The sequence below is a fragment of the Pseudonaja textilis genome, chromosome 8, assembly GCF_049901715.1.
Source record: "Pseudonaja textilis isolate UNSWEBS1 chromosome 8, rPseTex1.2, whole genome shotgun sequence".
NCBI classification, from domain to species: domain Eukaryota; kingdom Metazoa; phylum Chordata; class Lepidosauria; order Squamata; family Elapidae; genus Pseudonaja; species Pseudonaja textilis.
The window spans coordinates 1104465-1129088 of NC_141997.1; the positions used below are offsets into that span (position 1 = coordinate 1104465).

General features: G+C 38.9%; 1 protein-coding gene across 7 annotated transcripts in view; it reads left to right on the forward strand.

Moving 5' to 3' along the window:
- Positions 1-24624, forward strand: part of DMD (dystrophin) — a 1342375-nt gene that overhangs the window by 812594 nt on the left and 505157 nt on the right. For all 7 annotated transcript variants that reach the window (XM_087938163.1, XM_087938162.1, XM_087938165.1 and 4 more), the window contains exon 51: positions 4023-4140. In XM_087938163.1, the coding sequence (XP_087794289.1) occupies positions 4023-4140 (118 nt within the window). The remainder of the gene's footprint in view (positions 1-4022; positions 4141-24624) is intronic.

Genomic DNA, 24624 nt, shown 5'->3' on the forward strand with positions numbered 1-24624 from the left:
GAGAGGTTCTAGCAAATTACAATCTGAGATACACCTGTTAAGAGGAAAGGAGACTAGAATGATAAGTAATACTTTGTAAGATGCGTCATACCTGAAGTTAATATGTTTGTTATTTATTTGCACAAGGTGAGCATTCTTTTTATTTGAAAACGACTTGCTCAAGGGAGATGAGCAGCTGGGCATGTCAAGGAGTGAGTGGGGGGGGGAATGGTGAGGCATGGCTGGGCGTGGCAAGGAGAGGCTGGGCAAGATGAGGCTTCCCTTGATGAGAGTGATGTTGAGTTGGCCAGGCCCACCCAGTCACATGACCACCCAGCTGATCATTAGGGCAGAGAACTGGTTGTTAAATTATTTGAATCCCACCACTGACTAGTATTCCAAGCTCCCTTTCACAGTTACTGTTTTTGAGCCAGGTCTTGCCTTATTTGTACTTTTATCTTTTATTTTTGCTGCCTAAATATAAAACGTTGCTTTTGTCCCCATTAAAATTTATTTTGTTAGATAGGGCCCATTGTTCAAGTTTGTCAAGATCTAGTTATTCTAGCCTTTATTTTATTTAGTTTATATTGAATGAACTTGAAAGTATCTTAACGGAGACTGATAATATTTGTCCTGGTTATTCTTTTTTAGATTATAAACCTTGTTCACATTTAGTTGCTGACTTTAACAGTCTGTTCCAACTTGAAGTACGTTTTATGTAAAAAAAAATCTATAAAACTTAAGAACCTGAAAATTGTGTTTTCCTTGAATAGTTACTACTAAAACATGTAAAATGTATTAGGTTAGTGACAAAACCTCCTCAAAGATATATGCTCTGGAACAGGGGTCTCCAACCTTTTGGACCTCAGGGACCACCAAACTCATAATTTTAGATCCCAGGGACCAGTAACCAGTTCTATGTGTGTGGCCTAATTTGTGGGTGTGGCTTGGTGGTCATGTGACTGGCTGGGCATGGCTTGTATGTAAATATTATAAATATTTATATAAATATTGAATTTTTTATAAAAAAAAGAGCAACTTTTACCCCAAATCAGGCAAAGCAGGCAGATTGAGTTCCTCTATCTATCTGCCATTGGCTAGCTCAGTCTGTCACATAAAATTTGCTTGCAAACAAACTCATAAAATTTGCTAACATGCAAACTCACAAAATTAACTCACAACACACCATGCATGTAAATATTGATTTTTTTATAAAAAAGAGCAACTTTTACTCAAAATCAGGCAAAGCAAGCAGATTGAGTTGCTGACGGAATCATTCAGTGATCTATCTATCTGCCATCGGCTAGCTCAGTCTCTCAAATTTGCTTGCCATGAGTCTGCACTGAATTTGCTTGCAAGCAAACCTTCAGTCCTAAGGGAGGTTTGGCTGTGCTTAGCTAGAAACCACAAAATCCAACCATTTCCTGCTTCCTAGCTAATCTAAATCTCCCGGCACAGCAGAACAGATGATGGTCGGAAAAAGGAAAAATAGCAATTTAGCAGGCAAGTTTACCAGATAAGGAGTGAGTGGGCAGGGAGGGTTCCCGCGAGCCATGTGGGACGGCTCAGCCTTGTGTTTCTGCACAGCCTGGATTAATTGCTTTGTGGGGGTGTCCTAAGGGTGAGATTTCTCTGCGGCCCACCAAAATTTTCTCATGGCCAACCAGTGGGCCGCGACCCACCGGTTGGCGACTGCTGCTCTGGAACATATCGTTTTATTATCCTAGTATTTCCCAAATTTACTTTATTTAACAGTACAGGTAAAAAACATGAGATTGATCCAAACAAAACAAATTCCTTTAAAAGTAGCTAAAAGAAGAAAAAAACCTGAAGTATTAAATAGATGTGACTTATCTCTACTTGCTTAGTTATAAAGAAATCCATACTAGATTTCCATAACATTCTATCTTTTTCATTTCCTTATTTTGTTTACCAAATGAAAATTAAATTGTAGCAAACAATCTAAATAACATTTCTTTTTTTCCATCTTTTGTGATTAGAGCCACACTTTGTACTAAACGATTATATAGTTTGCTTGATTTTGATTAACATAGCATGCCTTAGCAAAGTGTGGTTGTTCAACAATTATTGGCTAAATAATTGACAGGCTCTAACAGATGAGCACAATTCAAAGCACACTATGTCTCCTTGAATGGTGACAGCAGACCAACAGCCTAACTACCAACTCAAGCTACTTATATTCAAATACATTTCAATTATATATGTACCATGGTGACCAGAGGTGGTATTCAGCAGGTTCTGACCAGTTCTGAAAAACCGGTAGTGGAAATTTTGAGTAGTTCGGATAACTGGCAAATACCACCTCTGACTGGAGATATTACAGTATCCCTCCTCTGCATGCCCACCAAGCCACACCCACAGAACTGGTAGTAAAAAAATTTGAATCCCATCACTGATGGTGACCCAGAAAGCTATGTTTATGAAATAGGTGAAGATAACACAAAGGAAAATTTTGCATGGCTAATAAGGTTGTATAACAGATTTAATGGTATTAATATGTATTTTTAATAGATTTTCATCTGAATTTTATATTTTATTCATTAAAGTGGTATATTATTTTTTAATTTTCATTCTAAAGCAGGGATTGAAAGCTACTGCAATGTCTGGCTAATATTGATTGTCCCTGTCTGTATTCTAATTTAAGAAAGAGTCTGATAGGCTACTGTACTTATAAGAAATTCTTTGTTAAATAAGATCTAACCAATTTGCTAGGATATCCAGTGCAATTTGTTTTATGTAAGTGCTCTCATCTTGCCCAAGCTAGTTACATTTATTTGTATAGGACAGCGGTTCTCAATCTTTTCTTCACCCATGGACCCTCTTTAAATACCTTTTGTAGCCAAGGACCATGGCCACAGACCACCAAATTTAACTCAAGCTTTAAATCATGACAAGTGTTCAAACCTTCACAGACTCTCTGTGATGACATCGAGGCCCCAGGGATCTGTGCACCCAGGTTGAGAACCAGTTATATAATGATCAGAAATGTTCTATAGCAACAAAGTTTGAGTTTTGATCTCTGACTTAAAATAAAATATTATCAATTCATCCTACGTAAATTTAATTTCTTTCATAATATATTCCTCATGGGATGTCAGATCCGTGTATCTGCCATTCTTCAATGGAAGAAGAAGGGGGGGAGTTGGTATAAGTAATCCTTTTTTATGTAACCTGAATATATTAAATCTTATATTGAATCTGTATAACTTGCACATGATATACAAGTGGAGGACTGGAGCCAGATGGCTAGAAACTTGTCATCTCTTGGAGAGATAGCAAGAGGAGAAGAGACTATAAAAATTCCAGCTCTGAAAGATACTCCCCGGGAAACACTTCTAAGATACATTCCCAGAAAAGGGGAGGAGGGAATTAACATGTTGGTTCTTTGTTTGACAAAATTCACATCTAAATAAGGGGTGGGGTTCTAACTCTCTTTATCTGTTACTGTATGCCTGGAAGCATCTTAGATTCTGCTTTGACTAGTATTAGAATCAATTCCTTTCAATAAAGAATTCCTTTTGAAGTGCCTAGCTTTCAGAAGTTCATTCTTTTTTTTTGGTTGAAGGGGAAAAAGTCCATTGCTTACATGGGAGAAAGTGATAGTAACTATTTTTATAGGCATATCTGACTGGATATATTTTCTATACTTTGCTTTTCCCCACTGAAAGTTAAAGACATGACTGATATTAAATATTCCACCACTGTTAAGGCAAAAATGATGCTTGAATGTATATATATCCATTCTTCATAAACTGTAACATGTACACTTTTAAAATTTAGGTTTATAGTTTTATCTGAATTTCCTAAATGATTATTTGGGTAGAATTGTGTCTTTCTTGGGTTTATAGTTTTAATTATCATAAATTATTTTATTCATTAGGTTTTTGTATTTTTGAAATATATAACCATCTGTTATGATTACTTACTTACTATTTTTTTAGTTGGTACATTTTATGGAAAAGAATCTTAATAATAAAAATAGAAATAATAATAGAAATATCAAAATATATTTATGATTTCAGGCAACATTACAAGATCTGGAACAAAGGCAACCACAGCTTGAAGAATTAATAACAACAGCCCAGAATCTGAAAAATAAAACTAGCAATCAAGAGACTCGAACAATCATCACTGATCAAAGTAATGCATTTTTTTAATTTAATATTTTAAAAGTATAAGAATCCTGATTTGTATCTAAGCATTTAAGTAAATGTTTTACTGTTTATGTTATAACAACTCTTTTGCCTTCCATTTAAACAAAACCTCTTATGGGGACTTCTGGTTTGTTCCTCATCGGAGTTGGAGTGGAATCTGTGATGCGCGGTTTCTCCCGAGCTCACTTGCTGGACATCACTTTTGAGGTACCCCGGTATTAAAATAAAGGGCTATCTTGGAGGGAAGTGTGTGAAAGCAGTGACCAGAGAAAGTGAGAAAGAAATTGGATCTTATAAAATTTTGGATTGGATTAATTTGGAGGAGAAAATTTAAAGGAAAATACTTTAACACAACAAAGGTTTAGAAATTAAACTGGATAACTATTGAATTATGGGCACTTAAAGGGCATAATTAAATGCTGAAATTGAGTGTGTTGAAAAGAAAAGAAATAATAGCTAATGATTGAAATTAGCAAACTAGATAAAAGTATTATATTTAATAAAGAAAGTTAAAGGTAAAAAGACTCAAGATCGCCACCTGATGGTACAGGAAAACTTCAGTACATTTTAAAAAGTGTCTGGTCTTCTCAAGGGTTTGGATTTTGGAACTAAAAGAAAATAAAAGAAAATTTATTGTTGTTATAGAAGCATCCGAACAAAGACTCAAGATTGTTGAAAATAAATTCAAAAGATATTGGCTGAAATAATATACTGGGATTGAATATATCTATTAAAGAAGAGGATTTTAACTATTAAGGAAGAAGAAAGAAAAGGGGAAAAAAGGAGAAGATATAATGGAGAAACTATTTGTTGATATAAGATTGGACTTACAAGAGTCAAGGTTGGATTTGCAAGATATAAGGGACATGTTTAAAAATTAAACTTGAAATGTACAATTATGTACTACAGAAATTAGAAATGGTGACTCAGCATACACAAGAACAAAATAAACCTGAAGGGGAGGATTTCTATACGGAAGAAGCCTGAAGGTCAAAATGAACAAAAATTATTTAAGCGAGGGGGGGGGAGGAATTAGAATTAAAAATTTGTGGTATGATGGGATGATAAAAGGGAGGATGGTTCAGAAAATGAATAAAGGGAGAGGGAAAAAGCAGAAAAAGGAAGGGCAAAAGAAAAATCAAAAGAGGGAGAGAGAAAAGTTTAATAACTGGAATGAGAAATGGAGGGGAATAAGAATGGGAAAAAAGGGAATTACGAGAAAGGAGCACAAAACAAAGAGGAATAGGAAACAATCAAGGATGAAAAGAAAGTACATTGTCCAAAGAGTGAGAGATGATGGGTGAAAAAAAAAGGATAAGGAAGGAGATTCCGCAAGGTAATATGTTGTGATGTATAAGACTATATTGAAAATAGTATTTTGTAGAAAAAAAGAAAATGATTAAAAAACTAACAATTCTACTATCGACAGTCTATGGTTCCTTGTTTGTTATCAATATTGGTGATACATTTACAAATACATCTTATTGCAAATATATAATTATGATTTACATAATTTTATTTTTTTCTATTTCTTTTTTTTCTTCTTCTGTGTGTTGTGTTTGTTTAATATTTTGGTTTTGTAATCAATAAAGTTTGTTTTAAATAAAAAAAATCAGAAAATAGTATTTTGTAATGTATAGATGATTTATAGAGAAAATATAATGCGGAATCTGATATATATATATATATATATATATATATATATATATATATATATATATATATATATATTTGTGTTATTTACTACATAGGTAGATTGATATTAAGGTAGAATGAAGGTGGTCAGCTCAAAATATTAACCAGAGGGGACAATTATATTTAAAGATAAGGATTGATAAAATGACAAATGTGACAGAAAAAAGTAATATGAGAAATGACAACAGAAATGAGATGAGAATTTTAGATAATATTGTAAAATAAGATATGAGAATGTATTAATATAATATGAATTGGAATTGGATAAGATAAGATGAGCTTAATATTTAACAATAATAAGGATGATGCAATATGAAACTAAACAAATATAATGATAATATAATATAAAACAAATATAATGAACTATGGTCATGTGTGTATTGAGATGTGAAACCTGGAACCACACTGCTTGTCAAATGAGAATTTTTTTATTTTAAAAAATAAAATGAAAGCAGGGAGAGAATTGAATAATGGAATTACTAGGTATGTTTAACTGATATGGTGGTAGGCATTTGGAGAGTTTTGAAAGGTTGAAAATAAGCATTGAAGGATTATGAATTAATGTGAAATATATACGCATTGAGAGATATGATTGATATTATTAATTTTGCCTATACTAAAATGTATGTGTCAGCCTTCAGGATCTTCTTTCTGGCTGTCTTGAGTAACGGGGGGAGGAAGGGGGAAAGTATGGGAAACGGGCTGGAGATGTTACTAACTAATATTGTATAAACTGAGGAGAGTTTCTATTTCTTGCTTGGCGTTCTCTTCTCTATGCAACTGCAAACCTTTATCTGAGTAAGTCAAGGTCAACTAATCATCACCACTTGGAGATGTCCACATGATGAGGTTCACAACTTTTAATTGGAAGAACTGTTTGAACTATTGGGGGTGGGGACATTTCACTCCCTTGATATATGTGGTGTATGTGCCTATTTCCTCAGATTCAGAATTCTCTTGTTGCTACCACTTGACTTCCAGTAAAAGATATATTTTCTCTAATTACAAGAGTCTAAGTATTTCTTTCTTGGATTTTGAACGGAGCACCAGCTGACATTATTCTGAATCTCACCCTACCAGCCCACCCAGAGAGATAATACAATTTCTTCCGAGTGGGTCTGAACATCATGTCAACTCCAGCCAGCGACCAAGAGGACCTGGGTGCCATTGGAGGGCAAGACTCGCTGCTGCTAGAGGAAGCAAGGGAAGCTGACTTGTTAGCAGAGCTCAACCTTGGGGAAAAACCAGCTGTAAAACCCAAATAGTCATTGGGAGTAGGTTGGAAGGATCCTGAGGAGCCCCCCCCAGGAGTCACCACTACCCATCGGCATGGAAGAGAGAAGCCATGGCAAGAGAGGGAAAGGAAAGACTTTTTACTAAATCAAGCCACGTGCCTCATAGATGAAGCCCTCGGAGAGCCTCACGCTGAACAAAGATATGAGGGAGAGGAGGGGGAGGCAGCCCCAGCCAGAAGAAGCAGAGCAGCCATCTCCATAAATCAACCTGGGCTAGCGCAACAGCAAGCAGCAGCCCCAGGGCCCCCAGTGGGAGGAGTAATTGCCAGAAGATGTAGGAGTCCAAAGTTGCCTCCATTGGAAGTAAAATATGGGGGGGATCCCAAAGAGTAGGGATTTTTCCTAGCACAAGTTTGGAGCTATATGGAGGAATACGGAGGGGATTTTTCCTCAGAAGCAGCCAAGGTTAGATGTGTTATCAGGGCTCTGGAGGCAACAGCTGCAAAGTGGATGGTGACTTTGCATAATGATAATGCTCCCCAGCTGTTGAATTATGACCTGTTCATGACTGTGCTGCAGGCAAGGTTTGAGGACCCACTGGCGGAACGTAAGGCCAGGATTAGGATGAAGACCATAAATCAGGGGTGGAGATCAGTGGCCGACTATGCCCATGAACTTAGAGAGCTGGCATGTCATATTCGAGGCTGGTCCCAAGTAGCCCTGACAGAAGCATTCAAAGATGGGTTAAATGAAGATATATACCAGAGCTGCATTGCCAGAAGAGACCCCAATGATCTGCAGATGTGGTACGTGCTGGCAGCAGAGGTGGAAATTGATTTAACCCGAAACAGACGCCAGGGAGGCTCTGGTTGGAGCACGTCCTCAAGAAGCCTTCAAACCCCAAAAGGGAGGGATGGCGGCGAGACTCAAGTCTACTGTCTGCTTCTGATGTGGGAAGGAAGGTCAGCGGGCTGCAGACTGCTGGGCCAAGTTGGAACCAAAGGGGGCGCCAAGAGGAAAAAAACCCGGACAAAACTGCAGCGAAGCCTCGTGAAACAGAGTTTAAGACGGGGGAGGTTGTAGAGGTCGCCCATCCGAAGGGAGAGGGGCTGGGAACTCTGACCTCCTCTGAAGAGAGTGAAGTCAATTCGGAAGACGACTCATTGGACTAACGTCTTTTTTCTAGGAGGGTCGAATGTCAGCCTTCAGGTCTTCTTTCTGGCTGTCTTGAGTAACAGGGGGAGGAAGGGGGGAAAGTATGGGAAACAGGCTGGAGATGTTACTAACTAATATTGTATAAACTGAGGAGAGTTTCGATTTCTTGCTTGGCGTTCTCTTCTCTGCGCAACTGCAAACCTTTATCTGAGTAAGTCAAGGTCAACTAATCATCACCACCTGGAGATGTCCACATGATGAGGTTCACAACTTTTAATTGGAAGAACCGTTTGAACTATTGGGGGTGGGGACATTTCACTCCCTTGATATATGTGATGTACGTGCCTATTTCCTCAGATTCAGAATTCTCTTGTTGCTACCACTTGACTTCCAGTAAAAGATATATTTTCTCTAATTACAAGAGTCTAAGTATTTCTTTCCTGGGTTTTGAACGGAGCACCAGCTGACAGTACAATATATTGATGCCACACTATTAATGTATTGTTGTGCATATGCACATTGAAATAAAAAAAACGGGGGAAATCTCTTATAGAAATTGGGAAATATTCAAAATGTATTGAAATGTGCATCTTCAGATGAATGTGATATTGTTGGAGAAGTTGTGAAAATTATAGATCGGTTGCTCCCTTGATGTTCTGCTTGACTATGACAATGTTCTTCATACTGCAAATGCTTCCTGAAAATACCTTGCTGGCCCAAAACCTTTGGGATTGAAATCAGTTTAAAATATGTGTAAATTCAATTTAATTAGCTTAAAAAACCTTTTGTGCAATTTTCAGTGCTATAGTAGATTTAACTGCATAAAGATTAATAATCTTATAATTTTAAATGTTACCTTATCCCAGAATGACATAAAATAAATGTGAATTTATTTATGTTTTATTTTTATTTTATTGTCCTTCAAAAATTTGAGTGTAATTATATAGTACTTTTTGCTTTTATATTAGCTTCATGCCAACTTTATGAGAAAGGTTAAGCTGAGAGATGGCAGTTGATAAGCCCACTTCATTGACTGATTAAAAGGTTGAATCTGTATTTCAACATTCTATTCAAGTAAATTTTTTTGCATTTGTGAATGTTTTAAGCTTTTTTAAAAAAAAAATCAGTTGATAATCCTTCATTTGATTATTACATTTACATGTGAAATATCTTTTAGCTGTAGATGCTATTTTTTTAAAAAAAATATTTTTAACACATATGTGCTTAAAGCATATAGCATGCAACAAAATATAACAACTGCAATACAACATACATGCCATTGCCTATCCTTCAATGATTTATGAAACAAACATTCTGGCATATTTTTGTTCTATTATTTTTACCTTGTGTTAGATTTCCAGGAAAAATATATATATAAATTTATAGAAATATTCCTGAACATATAAAATTTGTGACATAGTAGAAGAAAAATAGAAGAAAAATGCTTTATATAGGTTTATAACGTGCTGAATTGCTCTAACTTGGAAAATATACTGGAAATATGAATGTATAGCAAAGAACAATGAATTTTGTTGCAGTGAAAAGCTTTCAATGTATTGCATTCATGTTTTATTAAACAAGGAATATTTCTAATCTTAAATTACATAATACTTTTAGATTGGAAAGTATAAAAGCAGGGGTGGGCTGCTATGGGTTTGCTCTGCTTTGGGCGAACCCATAGCTAGTTTTATGGTGGGTTCAGCAAACCGGCAAATCCCACTCCTGGCTAGCCACGCTCACCCCACCCCTCCCAGGAGTCCCTATGCAGCCTGTCTGAATGCCAGGTAAGTGGGAGGTTTGGAGAGGGCAAAAAGAATGGGCCTCCTGGAAGTTCTGGAAGGCCAGAAATAGGCACGTTTCCAGCCTCCAGAGGGCCACTGGAGCCTGGGGGAGGTCGTTTTCACCCTCCCAGAGGTTCAAGGAAAGCCTCCGGAGCCCAGGGAGGGTGAAAATCCCCCCCCCCGCTGTGTTGCAGGAGGTCAGCTAGGCCACACCTACCATGGCCACATTCACTCAGCAACCAGGCAGAGAATTTGTTGCTGATATTTTTGAAGCCCACCCCCTTATAAAAGTTTCTCAACAGCTATTTTTTTTTTAAAGATAACATTGTTTATATTCAGATTAAATTATTTTTTTGTCCTTTGTGGAAAAAAATGTTGAAATTGTTGGAACAATGGTTAAAGATTTCTTCATCCATGAACAACAGCTACATTCATAATTAAAAACTTGTTCCCCCAAATAGCTTGTTTAAGAATATAGCCAAATTCAAGTAAAATGTGGGACTAGAAATAAACAATTACATACATCATTACCCTTGACTAATAACCATAATATGAAGAAGAGGCAAAAATTAATGAGTTGTTTCCATTGAAAGTATTTTGAAAAATGTACAAAAATACGATGCTTTCCTGGAAGAGCTGAGGGCCAGATTCAGGAACAAGCTCTGGAAGCTGAGGAAGAAGTCCAGGATCTGAAGCAGAAGCAAATGAGTACGTTTGGGAATTCTGTGGGGACACTGGCAAACTAAGGTAATGGCTGGAGAGGCTACTGGTCTACCACTTCAAGGAGGGCTTGGACTGAGAACTCTCTGAATTAATGGGACTCTCTGAATTAATGAATGATACCGGATGGCCATAGTGCTAGACCGCAAGCTAAAGCAATGCAAGAATGTACCTGAGCTGAAGCCAAAGCAGAGGCAGGAGAGGCGCCAATTCAGACAGTGATCCATCATGGCTCTGTCCACTAGCCCTCCTTTCACTCCAGTTGGGGCCCCCATCAAATGCTTCCAATGTGGCCAGCAGGGTCATCAAGCAGCCAAAAGTGGCCAGCAGGGTCATCTAGCACCCCACCCCCCACCCCAGCCAAAGAACAACCTGCCAGCCTTGACAAAACTGAAGAAACTGCAGCGGAAAAATTGGGAGAATTTGAATTTAGCGCGACAGTCTGCTGAGGTCTCTTCCCCCTCAAGTGAGGAAGAGGGAACTCCAACCAGCAACCTACCCCCTATGACAGCGAGGACAAAGGGGAAAGTGACCCAATCGTAAATGAAGCCATCTGCCCCTGAGAATTGTGATGCCAATGTCGGGGGTCCAAGGAGAGATGGATGCCCTAGTACCCACAAGCTTCACCCGATGCCTAATTAGCCTGCCAACGGTGCTAAGGTTAGGGATATGAGTGAAGAAACTTTCCCAAGCCATCATTAATAGGAGGGTCCCCTGTGATGGACCTAATCGAACCAGTGCATCTAAAGATGGGAGACTACCCACTTCGTGATAGTCCTGAAAATGACTGAGGCAATTATTCTGTGACTGTCCTGGCTAGACAAGTTGGGCTCAAAGATATGGTGGGAAGGGGGGGGGAGGAAAATGAGAGTTGGAAAAAGCCCTTTCTCTGGCCCTGAGCAGAGTGGCCCAGCAGAGGGTGGGAACTGAGGGGAATGAGTGTTTGAAAGCCACATTGGAGCAGCCACCGTGGACCTAATCCATTCTCAAAGAGTAGCAGGACCTAGCAGAGGAATTCAGTGAGAAGGAATGCAACCTGCTGCCCCAACTCCACAGCCTAATGACTGTGCAATCGAGATCCTACTGGGTGAAACTTCCTAAATCAAAGATGTATTCCATGACCCCAAGGGAGATGAAGAAGCTATGGGAGTACATTGACAAGAATCTAGCCAGGGGTTTCATCCAGCTGGTGAAATCCCATGTGGCAGCCCCCATACTGTTCAAAGAAAAGAAGGATGGGATGATGAGATTATTTGTTGATTTCAGGGGGATAAACATCATATGTGTGGAAAATATGTACCCTCTCCTCTTAATGAAGGATGTGCTGGCCCATTTGGAAAAAGGAAAGATCTCTACCAAGTTGGACCTGAGAGAGGCACACTGTAGAGTGAGAATTAAAGATGGGGATGAGTAGAAGACAGAATTTAATTGCCCCCTGGGGACTTTCCAGTTCAAGGTGATGCCTTCTGGGCTCTAAGGGGCCCCTGCAGTATTTATGCAGCTGATTAATGAAGTTCTGCATGATCACTTGTATAAGGGGTCCTAGTTTATTTATAAGACATTCTCATCTGCACAAAGACAATGGAGGAGCATGTCAAGCTGGTTGACCAGACTGAGTACCTCCTAGTGGCAAATGTGTACACCAAGCTGTCTAAATGTGAGTTTTATAAGAACAGCCTTGACTACCTAATGTATTGCATCTTAAGCAAAGGGGTGGATATGGACCCAGGACAAGTAAAAGCCATCCTAGAATGGCAACCCTCTCAGACCCACAAGCAACTGCAAAGCTTTCTGGGGTTCTCAAACTTCTACCAGCAGTAGAAGGCAGCCTTGCCAATCACCAAACTACTAAAGACAGGAAAAGTGTGTGTGTGTCAAGCTTTGGCCCAGCCTACAGCTAGACTGGACTATGGAATGCCAGAGGGCATTCGAGAAGCTCAAACGGCTGTTTGCAGAGGAACCAGTCTTAAAGCACCCCAACTCAAAGTGGCTTTTGTTATATAGGCTGATGCCAGCGATGTAGCCATGGGCGCGGTCCTCCTCCAGAAAAACAGGGAGAGAAACTTACAACCATGTGCATATACCTCCAGTCAGCATTCTGAGTAATGCACCCATTAAAATCAGAACTCCAAGGCAGGTAGATTCCTCTAAGAACATTTTTTTAAAGTTTTTATTTTTTTAAAGCAAACCTATACAAACAAAACATAAAAACATAAAACCATCTTCCATTTTATATACTGTACATACAGTGTGTCAATTGGTTACAAATTTTTTGTGCTATCCTTTCATAGTCATTGCTCACGGTTTGTATAAATTCTCACATTGTCAAACTAACATATATAGTATTTATATATTTATCAGTTATTAATCATCCACGACTAAACTATTTATACCATCATTTTATATGAGATATTCCAACTTTTATTATGAAATTTATATTGTACTTTCATCCAATAGTTATATATGTCTATATTACATTTTATATCGATCTATTAAACTTCTATTAAAAAATTGCCTAGTCTATTACATTACCATGTCTTTTTGTCCAACCATTGATAGAACAAATCCCATGTCTAAGAACATTTTTATTGGATACATCATATCAGCACAGCCAGTGAAAGCCAACTCTGAAAGTTCCCACAGTTTTCACCTAATTAAAAGATTAATACTTCCCCACTCCCCAGTGTCATCAGTTACATTGTGCAATGAATAAGACTGGCAGACTCCTCTCCTCCTTCACCAGACACCTTTTATACCTTGACCTTGGTTCCCAGAGGAAAACTTTTTATTTTGTCTGTAAGCTGGGCTATGTACTTCCCCCCTCCTCTTCTTTCTCAGGCTTCATGGCAACTGTGAGACAGAACAATATGGCTCCAGCCAGGTTTGCTTCAGACTTGTTAGCGGGACCTCCTCCCCTTTAATTGGAGAGAATTTTGTGAACAATTCAAATGGAGAGGAATTAGATTTTCAATCATCCACCACTCCCTCTCCCTGGAGGTGCTTTTGGCTTTTGAGGGTATTTATCATGAAATTGCTTAGTTAATCTTTCTGCTTTTACATCCCAGCTCTTTACTCAGGTGGCTTTGGACAATGGGTACTCCTTCCATTGCACTAGGTATTGAAGCTTTTCCTTGTACATTCTAGAGTCTAGGATTCGCTTTACCTTGTAATGCATTTCTCCCTGGACTATGATCAGCTTTGGGGCAGCCCAGTCTACTGATCTCAGCTGAAGACCCTATTGCTGGCTTTTACAAGCTCCTGTGGAAGACTGGATGCACTTTGTCCAGCAGGCAGGGAAGCTTCAGCTCCGCTGTAATGGGGTTAATGATCTTCACGATGGGGAAGGGACCTTTGAATTTTTGTCCTAGCTTTTTGCAGGGTAATTTTAATATTAAATACTTGGTAGAGAGTTAAACCTTACTCCCTATTCAAAAGGGCGGTTGAAGGGATCTATGTTTATCGGCTTGTATTTTATGGTCTTTGTGGTTTCCTGAAGGGCTTGCTTTACAATCTCCCACGCTTTCCTTAGTGATTCCATCCACTCATTTAAGGTCATGGAGGAGGGTGGCTCTCTGGGGAATTTGGGCATAGGGATGAACTCCATTCCACTTGTGATTTGGAAAGGGGTTAGTCCAGTGCTGCTGTGCACTGCACTGTTGTATGCTACCACAGCAAACGGTAGCAGATCTGTCCATTTAGTTTGTTGATAATTAATGTAGCATTTCAAGTACTAGTCTACCATGGCGTTAGTACATTCTGTAGCTCCATTAGTACTTAGATGAAAGGTGGAGCTAAGCCCCTGGAAGGACCCAATTGGACTCCCAGTCAGAGATGATTCTCCTCGGGACACCGAGGACACACACACAGACCCCAACACACACACAGAGCCAAACCAGTGGCAGTCTCAGTAGTAGTCCCAGTAGCAGCAGCGGCGCTGATTTCACCCCATCCCCAGCTGCCCTGAGCTAAAGAAGCTGGCTGCATCAGGGGAGTCAACTACCTGAGTGCACAAAACAAGGTGCCTCAAACTGCCTGTAGTTCTCCTTCCTCCTCTCCTCCATCCTCTTTCAGGGGCTTCCCACTCACCACTCTGCTTGTTCTGTGTGTGGGTCTGGCCAGCTGCCTCTTTCCTATGCTGCCTTCCCCTCAGCGATTCCGTTCAGCACTCGCCCCCTCTCAGCCCTCCACCCACCCACACACACACCTGCTCAATCCCCCACCCCACCTCAGGTCATGAAAGAGATGAGCAAAGGAAAAGGGGATGGGACTGATGCTGCGGAAGACGCCACCCACAAAGGCAGAAAAAGGCCTGGGAAGAAGGGAAAGAGCTTTTCCGCACGTTCTCTTCTGAGCCCTACCACCTGCAAATCCCCCCTCCTCACCTCTTCTCCTTCCCCCAGCCCTGCCAGTGTAGTCTGAAAATCCCCCCACCTTCCACTCCATGCTGCAAAGCTTGACAGCCCCCCAAACACTGCAGAGATCCACCCCACAGCATATTGCAAAGCTCAACCTCTCTCTCTCCCTCCCCCAGCCACCCCAAATGCCATCGCTAGCCATGCTCCGCATGACAACCAGCAGAAAGCAAATCAATGCAGCTTTCCTCCTTCTTGAGGTTGGGGGGGGGAACCTTCCACTCGGGTGTTTCGTGCCTTGTGGAAGCTCCTCTGTTCACCGCCATCCCTTGAAAGTAGCGAAGAGCGCTTGGACCAGCCATGACTTTGAGAGAGAGAGAGAGAGACAGACAGACACTGACACACAGAGAGAGAGAGAGAGTAGGGAAGAGAAAGGAGAAGATAAGGAGAGGGGCAGAGAGAGAGAGGCAGAGATACATGAGGGGGGGAGACCCATAGAGAGAGACACACCGGGGGGGAAGAGAGAGACAAAGAGAGGGAAAGAGAAAAAGAGGGAATGAGAGAGGAAGGGAGAGAAACAAGAAAGAAAAAAAAGAAAAAGAAAGGAAGTGAAAGGAAGAAAAGGGATAGACAAAGAAAGGGAGAGATGGAAGGAAGGGACAAAGAAAGAAAAAGAAAGAAAGAGAGGGAGGGAGGGAGGGAGGAGGGAGGGAGGAGACCATGAATGAGATATATGGATGGTTAGATAAATACATGGAAGGAGGGAGGGAGGGAGAGAGAAAAATGGAGAGGAAGGAAGGACACAAACCCTGGCTTCAGAAGACTCTTTGAAGCACACAGCAATCTAGGGCTGGCCTGCAAGGGATCTCGGAGGTCATCTAGTCCAACTCCCTCCTCCAGCAGGAGATCCTTACAGAATCATAGAATAGCAGGGTTAGAAGTGTGTGTGTGTCTGTGTGTGCATGTGCATGTGTGTGTGTATGGCTGTCAAAACTCCAAAACAGGTCAAGTAGCTCTGGGGAGATCAGTCATAAATTAGAACACTTGCTAAGCAACCAGCCATTAAGCGAGGACCACTTGTATTTGGTTTGCTGGTCACATGGTCGCCTGGCCATGCCCACCCACATGGCCACAAAGACATGCCCACCCAGTCACATGGCCACAAACCCATGCCCATCTGATCATGTGACCATAAAGCCATGTCCATCTGGTCATGTGACCAAGCCACGCCCACACAGTCACATGAACACCAAGCCACACCCACAAATTAAGCCACACCCACAGAACCGGTAGTAAAGAAATTTGAATACCACCACTGCTGTAAATGTGTTTCACAGTTTGGCCAGCTTGTGGGCTGATGGGAAACTGGAACTGCTTTTTTGAATTTTTTTTAATTTTTACAACAAAAAAAACAAAATAAAAACCATCTTTCAGTTATACGGTGTGCCATCTGAGTACATATATCTTGTGCACATATTAATATTTATATATATTTCTCATTAAATTTACATTCATCTTATGTTCTAATCAACATTATATATCATATTTTCCCATTATTACAACATCTTTAGGTTTTTTATTTCATACCATCTATCTTTGATAGCAAATCTCAGCTCTTACTAAATTATATTCATATCATGACTTATCCAAAATAGTCAACTAGTCAACTACTATATATCATTATTATGATATCTTTTAATTCCTTACTCTACTTCCTAACCATCCATAAAATAAGTCCCAAATCTTATAATACTCCTTCTCTTCTTGTTCTCTAATTGCCATTGTTAGTCTACTCATCTCTGCACATTCCATTATTTTCTTAATCACTTCCTCCTCCATCAGAATGTTCTCATTTTTCTAATTTTGAGCAAATATAATTATAGCTGCTGTTAATATGTGAATAATCAAATGTTATTTCTTTACTATAATTTTCAGGTAAAATCCCCAATAAGAATATCTCAGGCTTTAAGTTTATATGTTGTTTTATCATTTTTCCAACCATGTGTGTATTTTAGTCCAATATCTTTTAGCTTCTGCACAAGTCCACCACAGGTGATAATATAATCCAGGTGTCTGGTAGCATTTCCAACATTTCTCTGATTTATCTTTAAACATCTTTGCCAGTCCTGCAAGAAGAAAGTGCCACCTGTAAAACATCTTATACAAATTCTGTTTATAAGATGTTGACATTGTTAATTTACAATTTCTACTCCATAATTCTGCCATTTGTCCAAATCTATCCCATATCCAAAAAATTTCCCCCAAGCAATCATCATTTCTTTAACTTGTTCTTCTTCTAATTTCACTCCTAATAGATAGCCATACAATTTTTTAATCATTTTCTCTTCAGTACTTATTAAGGTTTATCTAATTCTGTCAATTCTTCATAAAACCCATCTATCTTAACATCTTTCTCATATCTAGAATGTATTTGCATATATGAATACCAATTCATATTCATCCCTTGTTCATCTAGTTCTTGTTTTGTCTTGAGTTCACCCTTTTCATTTAAGGCATCATGATATCTGACAATGTGTTCCATTTTTTAAAAATAAATTTTATTAATTTTAAAAACAAACAAAACAAAACATCATTAGACATAAAACCTCTTTCCATTATAAATCTTTACAAGGCAGGTAAAACATTATTTTATATCACATACATTCATAGCAAATACATTCTAGATATGAGAAAGATGTTAAGATAGATGGGTTTTATGAAGAATTGACAGAATTAGATAAACCTTAATTTACCCCATTTCCATGTAGACACATAAATTCCCTTTAACAAATTTCACATTATTTCTCTTTACTCTTATTCAATCACATTTCTTTTCTATATTTATCTGCTATTCATTCATCATGTTTATATTTCCCTCTGGCTTGTTTACAATTGTTCTCATCTGGCATTCCTCCGAGATTTTATTAATTCTCAGTTAAGCATACACACACAAAACACAGAAACATAAAACTTCCTTTTAGAAAGTAGCTTGGCCCCAGATTACCTCTTTTTGTATGGACTTCAATTAAATTCATGCTCTTCTTATATATCATTACCTATCTTGTTTACCATTCTATATCTTCTATATAACTCCTCCCCACTTTTCCCTCTTCTTAATTCTATTTTATATATTTCGTCTTGCTTTAAGTCAATATTTTTATATCTTTTGTCCATTTTTTTCCATTTACATCTATCTCATTCCCAATATAAAAAAAGATAATTTCTCCTGAAATCACTAATCAGAGTATGATGCCTTTCTATCATTCCCCTAAATTGAAATTTGAAATAACACCTAAATCCCAATCTGATTCTGCTTAGTACATTACTATTTCAAAAACAGATACTACAATAATAAATCTATAATAACATCAGCACATTAGCCCATTAAACTCTATAGTTAAACTAACATTTTAAACATTTCCTTTAATATTTTATTAAAACTTAAAATCATTCATTATTAGACATTTTAACATTGTACTTTAATATTTTAATCTTTTATTGAATCTTATAAAATTCTAATTTTCTATTTTTAATACAAATATAATATACTACAATACTATCATGTGTACTTTTTCAGAATCCCTTTTTTTAAAATCATACATTACCCTTTGTCCCTAAAAAAAAATTTCTTTTTCCCATCTTTTATACCTTTGTAACTTTTTCCCCCCTTTTCCCTTTCTTTCTTGGCCCACCTAGACTTTTTACCCTCTCCTCTCCAAACCTCCGCCTTCTTGGCTTCCCCTCTCTGTTGTATTCTTCTTTTCTTTTGCTTTCTAGCATTATATTGTTTTTGCATCTTGTTTTTCTCTTTCATAGATATTTTTTTTAAATCTTAAGTCCTTCCTTTTCCCTCCTCTCTTTCTCCTTTCTTTCTTAATCAAACTTTTTAATTCATTAAAAATGGCTTCTTCTTCCTCCGCTTCTTCCAGCTGTTGTTGAATTTGCTGACATATAGCAAGCGCCATTTCTAAAAAACAAAGGGCTTCTCCCATAGCGTCCTTGCCTTCTTTCCTTATTTTTACATATTGTTTTTTTAGTTCATCAAGAGATAGAGCCATTATAAACTTTTTCTTCTTCTTGTTCTTTATCCTCTTCTTGTTATTAAGCTAATCAAAATATTTCCAAACTTAAAACAATTCCCCAAAGTCCCAAAGTCATCAAACAGTCCAGGCAAAGCACAAACTTCTTCCTTTTACAGTTTCTCTTCCTGGGGTAATGTCAGTTAGGGAAAAAAAACCCAATCTGTATTTTAAATCTTTTTTGCAATTAGCTTCTAGTCTCTTAATCTTCAAGGCATCTCCTCCAACAAAGTCTTAATATAATTTTTTTAATTTTTTTTCCAAGCCTCTCCCTTCCCACTTATAACAAAGGGCTTTAGATGGACATGGAAAATCAGAAGGTAAAAACCTTCTGTTAGAAAGCAGATTTTCCATGTCCATTTGTTAGTTCCATAAGGGAGGGAGAGTAACTTTCCCTTTCAACACTCCTTCACCGCTTTAGAAAACCTCCATTGGGAACATTGTAGCATCCAAAAAAATGATAGTTTTCCAGGTATTAAATATGTCCTTAAAGTCCCGGTTCAGCCAAGAAAAACTTTCATTTTGAAACTTCCTCCTTCTTCCTCCTGCACGTTCTTAAGCCAGTTGCCGGCTTCTTCGTGGCGACCATTGAGACCGCCGCTCCACCGCCTTGAGAAAAGGGGGTTATTGCCAGCTGGGGAGGAGGTCTGCGATACCCCTCAACCCCTGTCCAGGTCCCCCCTATCTTCAGCTGCCCCAACAGGGCAGCCTTATCCTCCAGATCCGTCGGGATTGGAGGCACCAAGACGGCTAGCACGGCAGGGATCGCAGAGAATCGCGAATCCCTGCCGTCACCGAAGCCTGGCAAACCAGAAGTCACATTGGAGTCTTTAAGATGTGGCCTATGTTCTATATCAGAGGTGTCGAACTCAAGGCCCGCAGGCTGTGTTCCATTTTTAAAACAAATGCCTCCGTTGTTGACAACCAGACTGGTATTTTCAAATATATATTATTTTATAATATATATAGTCATCTTCTAATATTTGTTGTGCTTGTCTTTTTTTAATTCCTTCTTCTTGTGTAAGTTATAATCAGTCCTCTAATATAAGCCTTCACAGTATCCCATATATTTTGTAGTGAAGTCTCTTTTTATTTTCTTTAAAGAAGAAGGCCATTTCTTTTTCCATATTTTTTAAGAATTCTCTTTCCTTCAAAATTGAATTATTCAAAGTCCATCTTGATCTTTTCTTTTATCCCTTCCACTTGACCCATATTGGATTGTGATCTGCCCAAGTACATGTTTCAATGTTTATTTCTTTTTTTTAATAAAGTTTTATTTGGGTTTTCACACATACAAAATGCAAGTAAAACATCTTTTTTGAAAATAGCATGGCCCTGGGTCCCTGGAACTTCTTTATACAGACACAAAACTCAATTTCATGCCCCTTTTTGTGTTCTATTCTATATCTTATACTATTCTACATTTTCTATATAGTTTTTTCCCCTCTTTTAATTTTCTCAATTTTATTTTGATTATCTCATCTCAATTCAAATCATTATATTTATACTTCTGTCTGTTCTGTTTCAATTCATATTATCTTTTCTCATTAAACAAATTTTCTCCTGTAGTTACTAACTGGAGTATGACACCTTTATATCTTTTAATTACATCCATTCAACTCTTATTTAAACTTCAATATATACCTTAAGGTTATGACCTTCAATATAATACATAATAAATAACTTCCAATCGAATTCTGCTTGGTACATTCTTATAATACACACTATATTCTTTTTAAAAAAAGATTATAAATATATATAATTATAAACCCTCATTCCATTCCTATTCAGTTCTATCATTAATAATCATTAAAATCTTAACATCTTTAACACTTCTTTTCAATTAAATATCATACTTCCTTAGAGACACATATAATCGCCATAATTAATTTTTCCCTTATTTCTCTTCACATATGTTTTGTAAATCATTAAATATTCATTTTGTTACATTTATTTATTGACAAGCATTCCACTGAATTACGATAGCTATTTTATCAGACATTTTAATCATACATTGTTTCATATTTTCTAAAATTATTTCTGTTTCTAATATAACCATGCTATCTTATGAACCTTTGCAGAATCCCTTTTTCCATTAATTTTTCACCCATTATCTCTAAATAGGCCCTGTTTCTCTATATTTTGTTTCTGTCCTTTATGACTTCTTTTCCTTTCTTTCTTCCCTCTCATCTTCTCCCTCCCCCTTTTACCCCCTTGTCTCTCTACTTCTAATTCTCTCTTCTGCATTTCCCTCTTCTGTTGCTTTCTGATTTTATACTTCTTTTTTGCTCTATTTTTTGAGGGGGAGTTGTTTTTCCCAATCTTAAATTTTTCATTCTCTTTCCCCCCTTTCCTTTTTTCTCCCAATCTAAGATTACTTGTTCATTAAAGATGGCTTCTTCTTTGTCGCAATCTTCTTGTTCTGCAGGCATTTCTTGCTGTTTCTCATAATTCCAAATCTCCATTTCTAAGAATTGAAATTCGAAGCCAAAGGAACCTCTCCCTTCTTGTGCATCTTCTTTGTACTTTTTAAGTTCCATTTTCAGTTCTTCTAAAAGTGGAGCCATTTTAAACAGTTTTAAACAACCACCCGATTGATTTTAGTCATTCAAATACAAAACCAAAAATCCAGAAATCATCAAGTAATCCAAATAGTCCCAAGTTATTTCTTTTTCCACTTTCTCTTCCTGGGGTTTTTGTTGCGATATTTCAGTTAAAATGTATCTTTTGGAAGTCTTGTTGAGATTTTGCTGTAAATTCTTTTTAATTCCAGGCAGTCTCCTCCCTTCCAGATCCTGCCCTTTTATTCTTTTTCTCTCCTTTCCTGTTTTCAAAAGCTTTTGATTATCCAGAAATCTTTATTATCCCTTTGACTTTTTATTTTCAGCATTAAATGCCTATTAATGTCAAAGTGGATTTTTTTCCAATTTCTTGCTTAAGTCTCTTAGCTGTCAGTATAGGAAAAGGAGGGGAAAAAAACCAAATATTTTCCCTTTTCTCTCTCCTTCGCAGCTTAAAAATCTTCTTAGGGAACAATGTTACTGTTTTTTTTAATAGTTTCAATTCCAGGGTTTTGGAATTTTATTTGTTGCTTTTGCTGTTTGACCCGGTCAACCAAAACTTTCTCTTCTTATCTTCCTCCTGCACATTCTTTTCCGGTCAAGTTTTTCTTTGTGGTGGCCATTTCTGACCACCGCTACAACCGCCTTCGGGAAAAGGAGTAATGGCCAGCTGGGGAGGAGAAATGCGGCTCTCCTCAACCCTGCAAGCAGTCTCCCCCTTCTTCACCACATCTATGGGGTAGCTTAGCCCCAAAACCAGCCAGCTCGGGGCGCTCCAGTGGCAAGCACAGATCAAAGCCTTGCAGAAACTAGGTTTCGGTCTGTCGCCAAAGAAGCTCAAACCGGAAGTTCATTTCAATGTTTATTTCTTGTACATTGGAGATAGGGATCAGCTACTTGTTGAAGCAGTCCTGGGGGCTTCCCTGGTTATTTTTTTATTGTGGTACAAGTAGCGCAGCTGTTGACATGATCCCCAATATCTCCTTTCATGTTTAGCCTCCATAACTGTCTTCTGGCCAAGTGAAGGATTTTAAGGAAGTCAAAGAGGCCTGCCTCTTGCTGTCATGGTTCCTTTGCAGTACTTGGAGGTTGTTGGGGACATACAGTTTAGAGCCCTTCCAGGCTAGTCCATCTCTGGGGGTAAATAGCTCCTTGTTGTCTTGGTACCATGGATCAGTGGGTAGCTCAGTTTTCAACAGCTGAGTCAAACCCCTCGCTCATCAGGTTTTTGCCTCTGTGCTTGTTGCCTAGTTATGGCTTGGCTGGCTTGCTGAAGGGGGAGACATCATAGCATGGACCATCTCCTCATGCTTGCTGTTGTATTGTGGCATTCATGACAAAGCATCTGCCAAAAGATCCCCGCCCCCCGGAATGTATTTTAAAATGAAATTGAAGAGGTGCCCATTGAACCTGCTTTGGTGAGAGCTTTTCACAAGGTCCTAAGTGCATCCAGACTTTTATAGTCTGTCCATACTTCAAATGGCACTAAGGAAGCAGTGCCAGGTTAGCAGAGCCCAACGGACTGTGTATGCTTCTTTTTCCCACATTGCCCACCTCCTGTCATGCACCTGGTGGAGACTGAATCTGAGGAAGAGGAAGAACAGCCAAAAGGGAGTGGAAGCGTAGCTCCAGAGGTGGTGGAGGAGGCTGGGGAAGGGCAGAGGCTGGCTGAGCAATCAGAGGAGGATCCAGGCCCATCCCCTATCCATCCTAGGGCACACAGGGAGGAGAGGGCCATGATCCTCATGGGTTGCAGCTGTGAGCTCTGTATCAGAGTTTGGAACTGCATGTTCACAGACTCTGAAGTCAAATTAGTGCTTTCCTTGGATAAGGTTTACCTTTATTGGCGTTCTTCCCATGGACTCTCCCTGGTTATCTTCCTGGATTGTGTGATTAATTATCTTGGTTTGCCTTGGAACTCTCATCAATGTGGTTTGTTTTTGGTTTCCTTCTGCTTCATTATCTACTTTTTGAATTTAAACTGTGACTAATAAAACAGAGAAGCTGTTGAAGGCATTACAAGACCTTGATTCATGTTTTAGTTTTTGTGTTATTTTTGAGATATTATGGGTCATCACACCTCCTTTCAGTCTCTGTTACTTTTCTAGAGGTGTATGCACATGGTTGGAGGTTCCCCTCAGATATTTTGGGAGGAGGACTGCAGCCACTGCTTCATCACTGGCATCTGCTTGGATCACAAATGCTTGGTTCGGGTCTAGATGCTTAAGGATTAGCTCTTTGGAAAATAGTCTTTTGAGTATCTCAAATGGCATTCTAGGGTCCATTTAAGGAGTTGGCCTGGCCATGCCTTCACTCCCCTCTCTTATTTTTATAGTTCCTGATTGGGAGAGTGATCCCTGTAAAGGGGGGAAGGAACTGTCTGTAGAAATTAGAGAACCCCAGAAAGCTTTGAAGTTGCTTGAGAGTTTGAAGAGGTTGCCAGTCCAGGACAGCTTTGACTTTCTCTGGGTCCATCCAGTGGTGGGCTGCAACTGGTTTAACAACTAGTTCTGTGAGCACGCACTCTGTTGGGTTGCTTGAACCTCCACACCTGCCCCATCCCCTCGATGCTAATCCAGTCAAACCTCTCCTGCAGGGTCTCCACCACTAGCCCTGGGTGAGCTGTCACATATCTCTATTCTCTGGATTTGTCCAATTCAGGAGGCCTTCTCTCCCTCCACTGCAGGGCAAGAGCAGCAGACTGCCATGTAGATATCAGTAGGAACTCCGTTTCAAGCCTCTGGATGGAGCCCTCGCATAGGAGATCCTCCTTGGCTTGGTACAGATCCCCAGTGGTTGTTACCTCTGCTCAGATCTTGGGCCGGATCAGTGATAGAAGGGCAGCCTCTGTCAGTGTTGCTGCAGTCTGCAGGACCTTGGTGTGGGTCTGTA